Genomic DNA, 18,206 nt, shown 5'->3' with positions numbered 1-18,206 from the left:
TGGAGGATTTTAAGAAGGAAATAAATAACTCCCTTAAAGAAATACAGGAGAACAAATCTAATCAGGTGAAAGAATTGAACAAAACCATCCAGGATCTAAAAATGGAAGTAGAAACAATAAAGAAATCACAAAGGGAGACCACTCTGAAAATAGAGAACCTAGAAAAGAAGTCAGGAGCCAATGATACAAGCATAACCAACAGAATACAAGCGATAGAAGAGAATGTCAGGTGCAGAAGATACCATAGAAAACATTGACACAACAGTCAAAGAAAATGCAAAATGCAAAATGATCCTAAGACAAAACATCCAAGAAATCCAGGACAAAATGAGAAGACCAAACCTAAGGATAATTGGTATAGACAAGAAGGAAGATTTCCAACTTAAAGGGCGAGTAAATATCTTCAACAAATTACAGAAGAAAAATTCCCTAACCTAAAGAAAGAGATGCCCATGATCATACAAGAAGCCTATAGAACTAAAAATACTTTGGCTCAGAAAAGAAATTCCTCCTGTCACATAATATTCAAAACACCAAATGCATAAAAGAAAGAGAGAATATTAAAAGCAGTAAGGGAAAAGGTCAAATAACATATAAAGGCAGATCTATCAGAATTACACGTGACTTCTCCCCAGAGACTATGAAAGACAGAAGACCCAGGGCAGATGTCATACAGACCCTAAGAGAACACAAATGCCAGCCCAGGCCAGCAAAACTCTCAATTAGTATAGATGAAGAAACTAAGGTATTCCATGACAAAACCAAATTTACACAATATCTTTCCACAAATCCAGGACTCCAAAGGATAATAAAGGGAAAACTTCAAAACAATGAACGAAGCTAAATTCTAGAAAAAGCAAGAAAACAAACTAAAGAAGATAGTCACATGAACAGAATTCTAACTCTAACAACAAAAATAACAGGAAGCAACAACGATCTTTCCATAATATCTCTTAGTATCAATAGACTCAATTCCCCAATAAAAAGACATAGACTAACAGACTGGTTACATAAAGAAGACCCAACATTTTGCTGTGTATAGGAAACCCACCTCAGGGACAAAGACAGACACTACCTTAGAGTAAAAGGCTAGAAAACAATTTTCCAAGCAAATGGTCCTAAGAAACAAGCTAGAGTAGTCATTCTAATAACTCATGAAATTGACTTTCAAATTAAAGTTCTCAAAAACGATAAGGAGAGACAATTCTTACTCATCAAAGGTAAAATTTACCAAGATGATCTTTCAATTATGAATATCTATGCTCCAAATGCAAGGGCATCGACACTCATACAATAAACTTTACTAAAGCTCAAAGGACACAATGCACCACACAGAATAATAGTGGGAAATTTCAATACCATACTCTCATCAATGGACAGATCCTGGAAACAGAATCTAAGCAGAGACACAGTGAAACTAACAGAAGTTATGAAACAAATGGATTTAACAGATATCTATAAAAATTTTATCCTAAAACCAAAGGATATACCTTCTTCTCAGAACTTCATGGTACCTTCTCTAAATTGATCACATAACAGGTCACAAAACAAGACTCAACAGATACAAAAATATTGAAATAATCCCATGCATCCTATCAGATCACCACAGGCTAAGGCTGATCTGCAACAACAACATAAATAATAGAAAGCACATTTACATATGGAAGCTAAACCACACTCTACTCAATGATAACTTGGTCAAGGAAGAAATAAAGAAAGAAATAAAGACTTTTTAGTGTTTAATGAAAATGAAGCACTCACTGATAAGTGGATATTAGACCATATACTCAGAATCCTTTTTAGAAGGGGGGGTCAAAATACCCATGGAAGGAGTTACAGGGACAAAGTTTGGAGCAGAGACTGAAGGAATGACCATCTAGAGACTGCCCCACTTGGGGATCCATCCCATAAACAACCACCAAACCCAGACACTAGGCATATGCCAACAAGAACCTGCTGACAGGAGCATGATATAGCTTTCTCCTGTGAGGCTCTGCCAGTGCCTGGCAAATACAGAAGTGGATGCTCTCAGTCATCCATTTGATGGAGCACAAGGTCCCCAGTGAACAACTAGAGAAAGTACCCAGGGAACTGAAGGGGTCTGAAGCCTCATAGGAGGACCATCAATATGAACTAACCAGTACCACCAGAGCTCCTTGGAACTATACCACCAATCAAAGAAAACACAGGGTGGAACTTATATGGCTTTAGTTATATGTGTAGCAGAGGATGACCTAGTTAGTCATCAATGGGAAGAGAGGACCTTGGTCCTGTGAAGGTTCTATGCCCCAGTATAGGTGAATGCCAGGACCAGAAATGGGAGTGAGTGGGTTGGGGAGCTGGGCAAGGGGGGAGGGTATAGGGGATTTTTGGAGGGGAAACTAGGAAAGGGGATAACCTTTGACATGTAAATAAACAAAATATCTAATATTAAAAGGTACTAATAAAGTTAAAAGAAATGGCCAAGGAGGCCTTTTACTCTTCTTGAGCCAGAGAGAAAGAAAAAGGATAAAGAGAAAGTCATGCATACACACACACAAACACTCAGCCAGACCTGGCCATTGGTTTAATCAATTTCACAAGTACACATGTATACTTATGCACATGTGTAGTCTCCCCTCCCCCAGCCTGAAACCTGCTTGCTCAGGGGTGGAGCTTCCTGCTCATTCGTTCTGCCACGCCCACTGCTAGAACCTGCGGAGCCACACACATGCACCTTTCTACTGGACCAGAGATTATTCGGCGGGAATCGGGTCCCCTCCCACTTCCTTCATAACTAGTGTCGCAACAATAAAATTTGAGCTTTGATCAGAATAACTGTCTTGGCTACATTCCTTTCTCTCGCCACCTAGCCCCTCTTCTCTTCCAGGTTTCCAAAATGCCTTTCCAGGCTAGAACCCAGGTTGTGGTCTGCTGGCCGGACACAACACACATGCATGTATATTATGTATGTATGTACATACATAAAGCTGTACATACATATGTACAAATATATACATTTTGTGGATGTAACAGAGCCCCACTGCCACACTTTTATTTTTTTTCTCTCAGCCTTTTTATAGCTTCTTAGACAAAAAGTTCTTTATAACATTACCTCACAGATAAAATTACAGAAAAAGCCATTACAGAAGAATGTCTATAGTAAGCTCAAAGCAGTGTTTCATTCCATAAGCTCATTATAAGTGCAAAGCAACTGTTTCCCATAACCTTGCTCTATTATAGTGCACACCTGTGGCCTAACTCTTGGACCTGACCTAGAATGTATGATTTTCCTTGATCACAAATCTGTCCCAAGCCTATTTTTCTTCTTAATGCATTTTATGAAAGCTCATTGTATTCCTTATTATACATCCTTTATTTACTATTGTATGGGGAGGGGGCACATTCCATTCTTGATTTTAACGTTATTACATCATTCTGGCAAAACAACTAAAACCATTTCCTTAAACTTTCTTCCTAAAATTATTTGAGTCAAATCAGGAATTCTATAAAGTCATTTAATACTTCTAAACAGCATTAATTCATGAGAGCTTATCCTCATCTTGACCTGCAGGAGATTTCCCAATAGGTTGGACTGATGCCCAGGAATCATTAGGCTATGGGACAGGGGCAGGAAAGGCAATCAACAGTAAGTAGCAATCCTGGGATGAAGTCTCTGGGGTCCGTGTGTCTCAGAGCCCACTCATCACAGCTGTGGAAACAGGTAGACCATCTCCAGAACATTCATTTGCTTGCCATAACCATTCCTACATGGCTTGTGCCAGTTGCTATTGCTATACTGAAGCTCTCTTATTTCATGTATTCCCAATTGGGATTGTAAAAAATATATAATAGCTCACACATTTTCAGACAACTTGAAACATTCTTTCCTGATGTCTTTCTGTTTCAAAGTATCATATCTTACATTAAGATCATTGTTTTGTTCTGAAATGATTTCCATCAAGAGTATGAGATATAGACTTAGTAGTATGATGTGAAGAAATTCTATTTCCCACCCTTTATGTGTTAAACATCATTCTTCAATATGTGTTTTTTATACCTTTGTCAAAATTATATGACCCTAACTTCGTGAGTATATTTCTGTGTCCTCAAATCTATTTCAGTGTTCTAATCTGGTTTTGGTAGTGCTATGCTATGTCTGTAATGATGTTTCTGAAATATAACTTGAAATCAAGTGTAGTTATTTTGGTAGTATATCCATTTTACTACATTAATTCTGCCAACCTATAAAGATTCTTCATCCTACTGTCTCCTTCAGTTCCTTGCATCAGTATTATTAAATTTTTCTTTGTAGAGGTCTTTCCCTTCCTTTATTAGGTTCATTCCTACATGTTTCAGGTTTTAGAAAACCAGTAAAGAGAGAGAGAGAGAGAGAGAGATTTTTCATGATTTATTTATCAGCAAGTTCATTATTGGTATATAGAAAACATTTTTTATATGTTGATTTCATGTTGGTACCTTGCCTAAGGCCTTAATGAGTAGTCTGGCAAAGTGAATAGGGACTTCCAGCATAGGGTGACGTTATCTACAAGTTAGGATTTGTCTTCTTTTGCTATTTGTGGTTCCTTTTTTTTTTTTTCTGTTGCCTTGTTGTTATAGCAATAATCCCAGGTTTTATGTTAAATAAGTGGGTGGGAGCACACTTCATCTTGACCTTGATTTTGGAAATAATACTTTTTCCCACATTTAGTATAATGATGTCCTTGGCCTTCATTATAGCTTACTTTTGTAAAAGCAAAAGGGGAAACAGAAAGTTATGTTTCCTCTGAAGACTTAACAGGTTGGATCAGAAAGGGCTTTGGGGAGATTACTCCCACTTTCCTGCCAGGGTGTGTTGCCTGATGCAGGTGACAGATTATTACTAGGTTGAATTCCTTCAGCAATGCTACAACTTCATAAGACAACTTCTACCTTCCCTCATGAATTGCCCACTCTCCACTCCCAGACACTCTAACAGAAAAATGCCATTAAGAATATGGGCATTGGAAAATACCCAGCAGTGGTGAGTTTCTACTAAATATTTTCTAGGACTGTGAGAGAACAGAAAACAATATAACTATAGTAATCTCTCCTGGTTCACAAGGCAGAGGCACTGAACTTACCTGTCTGATGCTGCCACTGTCACTCTTCAAATATAGCTAATAATTCTTTTTTCCATATGGATGCATCCTTAGCTTCTCTTGCAGCACTGCCTCCCTGTACTCGTGACATGTGTCTGTGGATTTGTGTCCAAGTTAGTGGACACAATGCTTCTTGGAGACTGTTCACTTGCTTATTGACTGGAGAGGGGAGTCATTTATAATTTCAAGACATAAAAAAAAAAAAAAAATCATGGGCTTCTGCTCTTGATGGCCAAGAGGATTGACTTTATAATCTCTGAAGACGATTCCCACCAAACTAGCTGTGTATTTGCTAGGAGGTGCAGAGGGTCCCTTGCCTTTGTGTATTTGCTGCCCATATCTTAAACCACATTTTTTTGCAGAGACCCAGATATTGTTCCTGTGACATTTAGAGACACTTTCCCATTCTATTTGATCTAAAGCCCTTCCAAGGTGTGCCCTTCCCCTCCTCTGCTGCTTTTGCCTAGGGCCTGTTGTCAGGGTATATTGCTCTCTTTTACAAATCTAAGGATCAGTGTGTGTGGATTTCATGTCCTCTCTGTCTGCTTTTCACTGCCTCCCTCACGTGCATTTTACACATAATTCATGCACATTTTCCCTTCTCTTTCAGATTCTAGGTGTCTGTGAGCCACTATCTTTCCTGGATGAATTCACGTGGCTGTGCTTAACACTCTCCATTGCAAAGAGCCCTTAAGAAGCTAACACTGGTATCCTTTCGGTTGTCACAACAAAAATGGACATCCCCATTATTGAAAACAATTTCCCACACATACTATTTTCACTGATTTGTCTCATATACTTCAACCTGTAACATAACAGATTAAAGGCAGAAGTATATATAAAAATCCAGCAGCAAAAGACATGTAAAATAGTAGCATGTAGTAAAAACAAGCAAACAAACAAACAAAAAAAAAACTCTTCTCAGTATATTTTAAGAATTAGTCATCTTTCCTAAAACAGTATTCTTTCTTATAGGTTACTAAAATCTCTCAAGTGAATTTTTTAAGATTCTATTTCTAGTAAAAAAAATAATCTAATAAATACTGATAGAGACAAACTATAATTAGGATTTACCCTAATTCTTAAAGCCATACAGAGACAAAAACCTTAGCAAGACCTGGTAGGAAATGTAAGAATGATATCTCGTCAGGTGTCTGGGCAAAGGCCAAGGCACAAGGAGAGGCTCCTAGAGTCTCCTTAGGGGAATTCCAGCAAGGGAATTCCTCACAATCCTGGAGTTTCCCTTCTTTTGTAAGCCAAATAAAGATCTTCTGCATGGACACTGATGACTATGCTCCAATTCTCATTCCTACTGGCTATGATGTTCCTAGAGAACTGCTGTTGAAGTTCCTCATTATATAGTCACCAAGGACCAACAGAGACAGACTCGCTCCAAATCCAGAGAATGGAGACTTCAGCATTCTTCACTCTCCTCTTCACTCTCTACCTGCTGCTTGGGGCTTCCCTTGCCCTGGCACAGACCTTTAAAGGTGAGTGCAGGTCTTGAAAAACAGGTCTTTTACAAGAAGAGCACCTGGGAATCCCACCCAGCCAGACCTTTCCAGCAGGGCTACCCACATCCCCCACTCCCTTAAACCCTGCACCTCCTGCTTCCCTTCTACCACCTGCCCTGGATCCCCATGAGGGAAGAAGGTTCAAGCCAAACATCAGCCTTTTGCTTCCTCCAGGATCCCACTCCTTGCGGTACTTCGACATCGCAGTGTCAAGACCTGGCCTAGAGGAGACCCACTACATGACTGTTGGCTATGTGGATGACACAGAGTTTGTGCATTTTGACAATGAGGCTGAGAATCCGAGGTTTGAGCCCCGAGTGCCTTGGATGGAACAGATGGGACAGAAGTACTGGGATGACCAGACACGCATTGCGAAAGCTGCAGAACAGCAGATTAGAGTGTACTTTCAGAAACTGCGAGACTACTACAACCAGAGCCAGAACAGTGAGTAACCCTGAGGCCAAGTGGTTGCCAAACCTCTTCCATGTCCCCATATCACCAAGTTCAGCCTAAGGCTATGAGACCACAGAAAGTATTGACCCAGAAGGGTTGAGGTGCCTATGAGCTGTTTTATGGTTGTCAGTTTAGGTTCAAATCTGGTTGGGTGGGTAGGGAGGATGAAAGGGCTAAGCGGGAGGGACTAACTTGTGATACGGAACCAGGTTCTCACACCATCCAAAGGATGACTGGCTGCTACATTGGACCAGACGGGCACCTACTTCACGCATACCGTCAGTTTGGTTATGATGGGCAAGATTACCTCACTCTGAATGAAGATCTGAGCACCTGGACTGCAGCAGATGCGGCAGCTGAGATCACCCGTAGAGAGTGGGAGGCAACTAATGTGGCTGAGTTCTGGAGGGTCTACTTGGAGGGCCCTTGCATGGTGTGGCTCTTTAAATACCTGACAGTGGGAAATGAGACTCTACTGCGCACAGGTACGAGGGGCAAAGAAGTAACTCCTCTTAATGAACTGGAGCTCATGTCTCCTGAGAAGGGAGAAATGGGATCAGCTAGAATTCTCTGTGTATCTGTCTCTCTGACTCTGTCTCTATGTGTCTCTTTGTTTCTGTCTCCCTAGCTCTGCCTCTCTGTGTTTCTGTCTCTCTGTCTCACCTCTCACCTCTCTCTGTGCCCTCCTCCTCCCTCTCTTACACACACACACACACACACACACACACACACACACACACACACACCTTGAGAAGGAAGAATGATCCTGAGTTTCCTGGTTCAACATCATAGGACGTCTCTCCAGAGGACTCACTCTTCTCTCCAAGTCTCAGTTCAGAATCTATCTCAGAATAGGAGAAAAGATCCCTAAACTTGCTATTCCCTTCAATCTGCAGCCTGTACCCTCTCTGAGGTTAGATTCTCTGACCACACTCAATGGTATGATACGGCTGCAGTGATGTAGTTTCTTGGCTTCACTCAGTCAGGACAAAAGTTGCTCTTTTCCTGGTAACCCAGCGTCTCCTACCCTAGGCTAGGTCACCTTGATTCTAGAACTTTTCAAGCAGTTTATTATCCCAGATGCTTGAGTACAGTTGCTATGTAGGTCTGCACATATCCCCACCCTATTCCCCTGTCTAGTCCCAAAATGATCACAATAACACCAAATCCAAAGGGGGAAAAAAAGTAAATGTACTACTTATCCTACTCTTCCTCCTCAGAGCCCCCAAAGGCATATGTGACCCATCACCCCAGACCTGAAGGTGATGTCACCCTGAGGTGCTGGGCCCTGGGTTTCTACCCTTCTGACATCATCATGATCTGGCAAAGAGATGGGGAGGACCAGACCCAGGACATGGATGTTATTGAGACCAGACCTGCAGGGGATGGAACCTTCCAGAAGTGGGTAGCTGTGGTGGTGCCTTCTGGGAAGGAGCAGAATTACACATGCCATGTGGCTCATGAGGGACTGCCTGAGCCCCTCACCCTGAGATGGAGTAAGTAGGATGTAGGCACATAGCCTGTGGTTAGAGAAGGCAAAAGCCTTTCTGGAGATCCTGAGCAGGGTCAAGGTTGAGATCTGGGGTCAGGGTCCTACAATTTTACATTTCTTTTCAGGTAGACCTCCTCAGTCTTTCATTTTCATCATAATAGTTGCTGTTGGCCTGGTTCTCCTGGGAGCTTCAGTGGCTACTCTTGTCATGTGGAAGAAGAGCTCGGGTGGGGAAAGGGGCAGCCTCTGATTTTTTTTTTCCAACTGAGAGACTCTAAGCCCCAGATAAGTTTTCTCTGCCTCCTTGTTGGGAAGGAGTGTGGCCCATTATTCCCAAAGACACAATTCTGAATGTCATAACTGAAACATTTTAATCTCAAAAAATCAAAATCCCCAAAATACATTTAAAAAAGAAATACAAAAAAAAGGGAAAAAAGTATCCAAACCATAAGATAGATTTAAAGGGATATTTATACACACACACAAGAAAAGGAAAAAGAAAAAGAAGAAAAAGGAAACGAAGAAAAAGAAAAAGGAAAGAAGGAAGGAAGGAAGGAAGGAAGGAAGGAAGGAAGGAAGGAAGGAAGGAAGAGAAATCACGATAGAAGAGGGGTCTCTGTATGAACTCAGATACACTAACAAAAGACACTGATATAGCATTGTAAGGAGGAAACCATATTCACAAAGGCCTAGATGGGGAAACAAAATGTGTAAATGTATATCCCTATGGTTGTCAGTTATGTGCAGGGAGCATCATACTGGCATTTGTCTGAAATAGTAGTACAGACAATATAAGTCTTCTGGGAATATTAATAAAATTCCATAGTGGAGTGCTACCAATACCCAGTCATCAAAAGACCCAAGATCTTGATAAATTTTATCTACACACATGGAAACACACCAAAAGTACATCTCCAGTAGTTAAGAACATTTTAGTCTTTCATACTGTGCCATGCTCACAAAGTCCACACTGTAACGCATCTTCACTAACTCAATTTTGCCAAATATGTAAACTGTTAGAACCCTCAGAAAAACTTTTACACAATTCGAGCCTCCATTGTTAGAAATGATGTAAGAATGAAATAAATCATACTTTTTATATGATGCTGAAGATTGTTTTGTTTATCCTTGCTTTCTTTTTATTAATTTATTTATTCACTTTATATGCCAATCGAACACCCCTAGTTTCTCTTCTCTCCCAGTCCAACCCTTGCAAATCTCTCCCCCATAAACTCCCTCTCCTTCTTCTCAGAGAAAGGGAAATTTTCATTGGGAACCCAACCCTGAGACATCCAGTCACAGTAGGACTAAATGCACCCTCTCCCAGTAGACCCAACCAGACATTCCAATTAGAGGAAGGGGATCCATGGCAGGTAACAGAGTAAGAGACAGTTAAAACTAAAACTACTAAACTTTATGTGAGAGAGGAGTATTGCAGGGTTAGATCAAGGATGATTCATGAATTCAGTCCATAGAGCTGGTGGGATTTAGTGATTGCCTGTTTTACTTTGAAGGATTACATTATTATTGGTGGGAGTTCATGTAAGAAAGCTGTGAAGAATGGATGGGACAGACAGAATGCAGAATATTCTTTCTACAAAGTGGTTATCTAAAAATAATTGCATAAACTATAATTATTGAATATACTTCAAAGCAAGGGCATGAAGAATATGCGAAGGCATGTGTACATTATCTTTGTGGGAAAGTCAAAGGCCTAGGAGGAATATTCTTGGCTCTTTTCACACGGTCAAAGATGATACAACATAACACTAGGTGTACTCCCTCATTGTACTTGTGTTTGCTTAGGCTAATGGTAAACACCACATCATGTTGTGCTTGCTTTAAAAATAAAAACAACAAAGGGATGAACTTAATTGAAATGCCCAACAGTGAGGAGACAGAACCTTAAGAAATCACCTTCAATAGATAGACAGGGCCCCCAGAGAACAGATGGGGCCAACCTTCAAAAGTTTTGACCCAGAATTGTTCACATCTAAAAGAAATACAGGGACAAAAATGGAGCACAGACCGAAGGAAAGGCCATCTAGTGACCAGCTCAACATAGGGTCCATCCAATGGGCAGGCACCAAACCCTGACACTATTATTGATGCCATACTGTACTTGCAGACAGGAACTTTGCACAGCTGTTTTCTGAGAGGCTCTACCAGCAGCTGACTGAGACAGATGAAGTTACTCACAGCCAATCATTAGACTGTGGTCAGGGACCCCTGTGGAAGAGTTAGGGGAAGGTTTATAGGCTCTGAAGGGGATTGATTGCAGCCCCATAGGAAAAACAACTGTATCAACTAATCAAGACCCTTGGAAGCTCCCAAAGACTAAACCATCAACCAAAATGCATGCATGGGCTGATTCATGGACCCCAGAACATAAACAGTAGAGGACTGCCTTGTCTGGTCTCAGTGAGAGAGGATGCACCTAATCCTTTTTTTTTTTTAATATTTTTATTAGGTATTTCCCTAATAAGTTAATGAGTTATTTTTTTTCCATTTTTTATTAGGTATTTCGCTCATTTACATTTGCAATGCTATACCAAAAGTCCCCCATAGCCACCCACCCCCTCTCCCCTACCCACCCACTCCCCTTTTATGGCCCTGGCGTTCCCCTGTACTGGGGCATATAAAGTTTGCGTGTCCAATGGGCCTCTCTTTCCAGTGATGGCCGACTAGGCCATCTTTTGATGCATATGCAGCTAGAGTCAAGAGCTCCGGGGTACTGGTTAGTTCATAATGTTGTTCCACCTATAGGGTTGCAGATCCCTTTAGCTTCTTTGGTACTTTCTCTAGCTCCTTCATTGGGGGCCATGTGATCCATCCAATAGCCGACTGTGAGCATCCACTTCTATGTTTGCTAGGCCCAGGCATACTCTGACAAGAGACAGCTATATCAGGGTCCTTTCAGCATAATCTTGCTAGTGTATGCAATGGTGTCAGCATTTGGAAGCTGATTATGGGATGGATCCCCGGATATGCTAGTGTCTACATGGTCCATCCTTTTATCTCAGCTCCAAACTTTGTCTCTGTAACTCCTTCCAAGGGTGTTTTGTTCCCACTTCTAAGGAGGGGCATAGTGTTCACACTTCAGTCTTCATTTTTCTTGAGTTTCATGTGTTTAGGAAATTGTATCTTATATCTTGGGTATCTTAGGTTTTGGGCTAATATCCACTTATCAGTGAGTACATATTGTGTGAGTTCCTTTGTGAATGTGTTACCTCACTCAGGATGATGCCCTCCAGGTCCATCCATTTGGCTAGGAATTTCATAAATTCATTCTTTTTAATAGCTGAGTAGTACTCCATTGTGTAGATGTACCACATTTTCTGTATCCATTCCTCTGTTGAGGGGCATCTGGGTTCCTTCCAGCTTCTGGCTATTATAAATAAGGCTGCTATGAACATAGTGGAGCATGTGTCCTTCTTACCAGTTGGGGCATCTTCTGGATATATGACCAGGAGAGGTATTGCTGGATCCTCCGGTAGTACTATATCCAGTTTTCTGAGGAACCGCCAGACTGATTTCCAGAGTGGTTGTACAAGCCTGCAATCCCACCAACAATGGAGGAGTGTTCCTCTTTCTCCACATCCACGCCAGCATCTGCTGTCACCTGAATTTTTGATCTTAGCCATTCTGACTGGTGTGAGGTGGAATCTCAGGGTTGTTTTGATTTGCATTTCCCTGATGATTAAGGATGTTGAGCATTTTTTCAGGTGCTTCTCTGCCATTCGATATTCTTCAGGTGAGAATTCTTTGTTCAGTTCTGAGCCCCATTTTTTAATGGGGTTATTTGATTTTCTGAAGTCCACCTTCTTGAGTTCTTTATATATGTTGGATATTAGTCCCCTATCTGATTTAGGATAGGTAAAGATCCTTTCCCAATCTGTTGGTGGTCTTTTTGTCTTATTGACGGTGTCTTTTGCCTTGCAGAAACTTTGGAGTTTCATTAGGTCCCATTTGTCAATTCTCGATCTTACAGAGCAAGCCATTGCTGTTCTGTTCAGGAATTTTTCCCCTGTACCCATATCTTCAAGGCTTTTCCCCACTTTCTCCTCTATAAGTTTCAGTGTCTCTGGTTTTATGTGAAGTTCCTTGATCCACTTAGATTTGACCTTAGTACAAGGAGATAAGTATGGATCGATTCGCATTCTTCTACATGATAACAACCAGTTGTGCCAGCACCAATTGTTGAAAATGCTGTCTTTCTTCCACTGGATGGTTTTAGCTCCCTTGTCGAAGATCAAGTGACCATAGGTGTGTGGGTTCATTTCTGGGTCTTCAATTCTATTCCATTGGTCTACTTGTCTGTCTCTATACCAGTACCATGCAGTTTTTACCACAATTGCTCTGTAGTAAAGCTTTAGGTCAGGCATGGTGATTCCACCAGAGGTTCTTTTATCCTTGAGAAGAGTTTTTGCTATCCTAGGTTTTTTGTTATTCCAGATGAATTTGCAAATTGCTCCTTCTAATTCGTTGAAGAATTGAGTTGGAATTTTGATGGGGATTGCATTGAATCTGTAGATTGCTTTTGGCAAGATAGCCATTTTTACAATGTTGATCCTGCCAATCCATGAGCATGGGAGATCTTTCCATCTTCTGAGATCTTCTTTAATTTCTTTCTTCAGAGACTTGAAGTTTTTATCATACAGATCTTTTACTTCCTTAGTTAGAGTCACGCCGAGATATTTTATATTATTTGTGACTATTGAGAAGGGTGTTGTTTCCCTAATTTCTTTCTCAGCCTGTTTATTCTTTGTGTAGAGAAAGGCCATTGACTTGTTTGAGTTAATTTTATATCCAGCTACTTCACCAAAGCTGTTTATCAGGTTTAGGAGTTCTCTGGTGGAATTTTTAGGGTCACTTATATATACTATCATATCATCTGCAAAAAGTGATATTTTGACTTCCTCTTTTCCAATTTGTATCCCCTTGATCTCCTTTTGTTGTCGAATTGCTCTGGCTAATACTTCAAGTACTATGTTGAAAAGGTAGGGAGAAAGTGGGCAACCTTGTCTAGTCCCTGATTTTAGTGGGATTGCTTCCAGCTTCTCTCCATTTACTTTGATGTTGGCTACTGGTTTGCTGTAGATTGCTTTTATTATGTTTAGGTATGGGCCTTGAATTCCTGATCTTTCCAAAACTTTTATCATGAATGGGTGTTGGATCTTGTCAAATGCTTTTCCTGCATCTAACGAGATGATCATGTGGTTTTTGTCTTTGAGTTTGTTTATATAATGGATTACATTGATGGATTTTCGTATATTAAACCATCCCTGCATCCCTGGAATAAAACCTACTTGGTCATAATGGATGATTGCTTTAATGTGTTTTTGGATTCGGTTAGCGAGAATTTTATTGAGGATTTTTGCATTGATATTCATAAGAGAAATTGGTCTGAAGTTCTCTATCTTTGTTGGATCTTTCTGTGGTTTAGGTATCAGAGTAATAGTGGCTTCATAAAATGAGTTGGGTAGAGTACCTTCTACTTCTATCTTGTGAAATAGTTTGTGCAGAACTGGAATTAGATCTTCTTTGAAGGTCTGATAGAACTCTGCACTAAACCCATCTGGTCCTGGGCTTTTTTTGGCTGGGAGACTATTAATAACTGCTTCTATTTCTTTAGGGGATATGGGACTGTTTAGAAGGTCAACTTGATCCTGATTCAACTTTGGTACCTGGTATCTGTCCTGAAATTTGTCCATTTCGTCCAGGTTTTCCAGTTTTGTTGAGTATAAGCTTTTGTAGAAGGATCTGATGGTGTTTTGGATTTCTTCAGGATCTGTTGTTATGTCTCCCTTTTCATTTCTGATTTTGTTGATTAGGATTTTGTCCCTTTGCCCTCTAGTGAGTCTAGCTAAGGGCTTATCTATCTTGTTGATTTTCTCAAAGAACCAACTCCTCGTTTGGTTAATTCTTTGAATAGTTCTTCTTGTTTCCACTTGGTTAATTTCACCCCTGAGTTTGATTATTTCCTGCCGTCTACTCCTCTTGGGTGAATTTGCTTCCTTTTTTTCTAGAGCTTTTAGATGTGTTGTCAAGCTGCTAGTATGTGCTCTCTCCCGTTTCTTCTTGGAGGTACTCAGAGCTATGAGTTTCCCTCTTAGAAATGCTTTCATTGTGTCCCAAAGGTTTGGGTACGTTGTGGCTTCATTTTCATTAAACTCTAAAAAGTCTTTAATTTCTTTCTTTATTCCTTCCTTGACCAAGGTATCATTGAGAAGAGTGTTGTTCAGTTTCCACGTGAATGTTGGCTTTCCATTCTTAATGTTGTTATTGAGGATCAGTCTTAGGCCATGGTGGTCTGATAGGATACATGGGACAATTTCAATATTTTTGTATCTGTTGAGGCCTATTTTGTGACCAATTATATGGTCAATTTTGGAGAAGGTCCCGTGAGGTGCTGAGAAGAAGGTATATCCTTTTGTTTTAGGATTAAATATTCTGTAGATATCTGTCAGGTCCATTTGTTTCATAACTTCTGTTAGTTTCACTGTGTCCCTGTTTAGTTTCTGTTTCCACGATCTGTCCATTGATGAAAGTGGTGTGTTGAGGTCTCCCACTATTATTGTGTGAGGTGCAATGTGTGCTTTGAGCTTTACTAAAGTGTCTTTAATGAATGTGGCTGCCCTTGCATTTGGAGCGTAGATATTCAGAATTGAGAGTTCCTCTTGGAGGATTTTACCTTTGATGAGTATGAAGTGTCCCTCCTTGTCTTTTTTGATAACTTTGGGTTGGAAGTCGATTTTATACGATATTAGAATGGCTACTCCAGCCTGTTTCTTCAGACCATTTGCTTGGAAAATTGTTTTCCAGCCTTTCACTCTGAGGTAGTGTCTGTCTTTTTCCCTGAGATGGGTTTCCTGTAAGCAGCAGAATGTTGGGTCCTGTTTGTGTAGCCAGTCTGTTAGTCTTTGTCTTTTTATTGGGGAATTGAGTCCATTGATATTAAGAGATATTAAGGAAAGGTAATTGTTGCTTCCTGTTATTTTTGTTGTTAAAGTTGGCATTCTGTTCTTGTGGCTGTCTTCTTTTAGGTTTGTTGAGGGATTATCTTCTTGTTTTTTCTAGGGCGTGGTTCCCGTCCTTGTATTGGTTTTTTTCTGTTATTATCCTTTGAAGGGCTGGATTCGTGGAGAGATAATGGGTGAATTTAGTTTTGTCGTGGAATACTTTGGTTTTTCCATCTATGGTAATTGAGAGTTTGGCTGGGTATAGTAGCCTGGGCTGGCATTTGTGTTCTCTTAGTGTGTGTATAACATCTGTCCAGGCTCTTCTGGCTTTCATAGTCTCTGGTGAAAAATCTGGTGTAATTCTGATAGGCTTGCCTTTATATGTTACTTGACCTTTTTCCCTTACTGCTTTTAGTATTCTATCTTTATTTAGTGCATTTGGTGTTCTGATTATTATGTGTTGGGAGGAATTTCTTTTCTGGTCCAGTCTATTTGGAGTTCTGTAGGCTTCTTGTATGTTCATGGGCATCTCTTTCTTTAGATTTGGGAAGTTTTCTTCAATAATTTTGTTGAAGATGTTTGCTGGTCCTTTGAGTTGAAAATCTTCATTCTCATCCACTCCTATTATCCGTAGGTTTGGTCTTCTCATTGTGTCCTGGATTTCCTGGATGTTTTGAGTTAGGATCTTTTTGCATTTTCCATTTTCTTTGATTGTTGTGCCGATGTTCTCTATGGAGTCTTCTGCACCTGAGATTCTCTCTTCCATCTCTTGTATCCTGTTGCTGATGCTGGCATCTATGGTTCCAGATTTCTTTCCTAGGGTTTCTATCTCCAGCGTCGCCTCACTTTGGGTTTTCTTTATTGTGTCTACTTCCCTTTTTAGGTCTAGTATGGTTTTGTTCATTTCCATCACCTGTTTGGATGTGTTTTCCTGTTTTTCTATAAGGACTTCTACCTGTTTGGTTGTGTTTTCCTGTTTTTCTTTAAGGACTTGTAACTCTTTAGCAGTGTTTTCCTGTTTTTCTTTAAGGACTTGTAACTCTTTAGCAGTGTTCTCCTGTATTTCTTTAAGTGAGTTATTGAATTCCTTCTTTATGTCCTCTACCATCATCATGAGATATGCTTTTAAATCCAGGTCTACCTTTTCAGGTGTGTTAGGGTGTCCTGGATTGGGCGAAGTGGGCGTTCTGGGTTCTGATGATGGTGAGTGGTCCTGGCTTCTGTTAGTAGGATTCTTACGTTTACCTTTCGCCATCTGGCAATCTCTGGAGTTAGTTGTTATAGTTGTCTTTGTTAAGAGATTGTTCCTCTGTTGATTTTGTTACCCTCTATCAGCAGGCGTGGGAGACAAGCTCTCTTCTCTGAGTTTCAGTGGTCAGAGCAGTCTCTGTAGGCAAGCTCTCCTCTTTCAGGGAAGGTGTACAGTTATCTGGTGTTTGGACCTCCTCCTGGCTGAAGGTGAAGGCCCAAAACAGGATCTTTCCCAGAAGCTGTGTTGCTTTGGCCAGGAAGGTGGCCAGTTGTCTGGAGTTGAAGATGTCGCCGCCTGAGAAGCTCTGTGGCTCTTGTCCGGAAGGAGGCCGGCCGTCTGGAGCTGAGGATGGCGCTGCCTCAGAAGCTCTGTGGCTCTTGCAGGGAAGGTGGCTGGTTGTCTGGAGCTGAAGATGGCGCCGCCCAGAAGCTCTGCAACTCTCGCCCGTCCCAGAAACGGCTGGCACTCTGTATTCCACACGGTCACCCGTGCAGCCTGCCCTCCGCGGAGTCCCGGAGCCAAGAAGGCTCCCGCCGGCGCCTGTGCCACAAACCTCTCAGGCCTGGCAGACCCCCGTGCTCTCACCAGGAAGGTGGCCGGCTGTCTCTTAATGAGTTATTAAAGTCCTTCTTGATATCCTCTACCATCGTCATGAGCTATGCTTTTAAATCTGGGACTATCTTTTCGGGTGTGTTGGGGTGCCCAGGACTCAGTGGGGTGGGAGTGCTGCGTTCTTATGATGGTGAGTGGTCTTGGTTTCTGTTAGTAAGATTCTTACATTTGCCTTTCGCCATCTGGTAATCTCTGGAGTTAGTTGTTGTAGTTGTCTCTGGTTAGAGCTTGTTCCTCAGGTGATTATGTTATCCTCTATCATCAGACCTGGGAGACTAGCTTTCTCCTGAGTTTCAGTGTTCAGAGTACTCTCTGCAGGCCAGCTCTCCTCTTGCAGGGAAGGTGCCCAGATATCAGGTGTTTGAACCTGCTTCCTGGCAGAAGTTGTGATCCACTCACCAGAGGTCCTAATATCCAGTGGAGAGTCCTGTGGGGGCCTTGAGGGTGTCCGCAGACTCCGTGCCCAAGGTGCCTCGGTGCTGGCATGGACTGGAAGGGACTTGTTGCACCTAATCCTATAGAGACATGATGCCCCAAGAAAGGGGAGTGCACAGGGGGCAGTGTGAGGTGGCAGTGGCTGGGTGAGGGAGGGTGAATGGGTGGATGAAGGAGCACCGTTGCATAGACAAAGTGGAGGGGGGATGTGTTGTGTCCGGCCAGCAGATCACAGACCTGGGTTCTAGTCTGGAAAGGCATTTTGGAAACCTGGAAGAGAAGAAGGGCTGGGCTGGGCTGTGCGAGATAAGGAAGGAACCAAGACAAGCTTTCTGTTCAAGGTTCAATTTTAATGTCAGCAAACAT

General features: G+C 41.4%; 1 protein-coding gene across 1 annotated transcript; it reads left to right on the top strand.

Annotated features, from left to right (window-relative positions):
- Positions 1-6,500: 6,500 nt before the first annotated feature.
- H2-M2 (histocompatibility 2, M region locus 2) lies at positions 6,501-9,204 on the top strand. Its single transcript, NM_001347387.1, has 5 exons — positions 6,501-6,610; positions 6,809-7,078; positions 7,297-7,572; positions 8,308-8,583; positions 8,705-9,204. Exons 1-5 carry the CDS (start codon positions 6,526-6,528, stop codon positions 8,827-8,829), a joined length of 1,032 nt encoding a protein of 343 aa, NP_001334316.1. The 5' UTR covers positions 6,501-6,525; the 3' UTR covers positions 8,830-9,204.
- Positions 9,205-18,206: the final 9,002 nt, after the last annotated feature.

Source organism: Mus musculus, chromosome 17 (genome assembly GCF_000001635.26).
Source record: "Mus musculus strain C57BL/6J chromosome 17, GRCm38.p6 C57BL/6J".
Classification (NCBI taxonomy): domain Eukaryota; kingdom Metazoa; phylum Chordata; class Mammalia; order Rodentia; family Muridae; genus Mus; species Mus musculus.
This window is presented reverse-complemented; position numbering and strand designations above follow the sequence as displayed.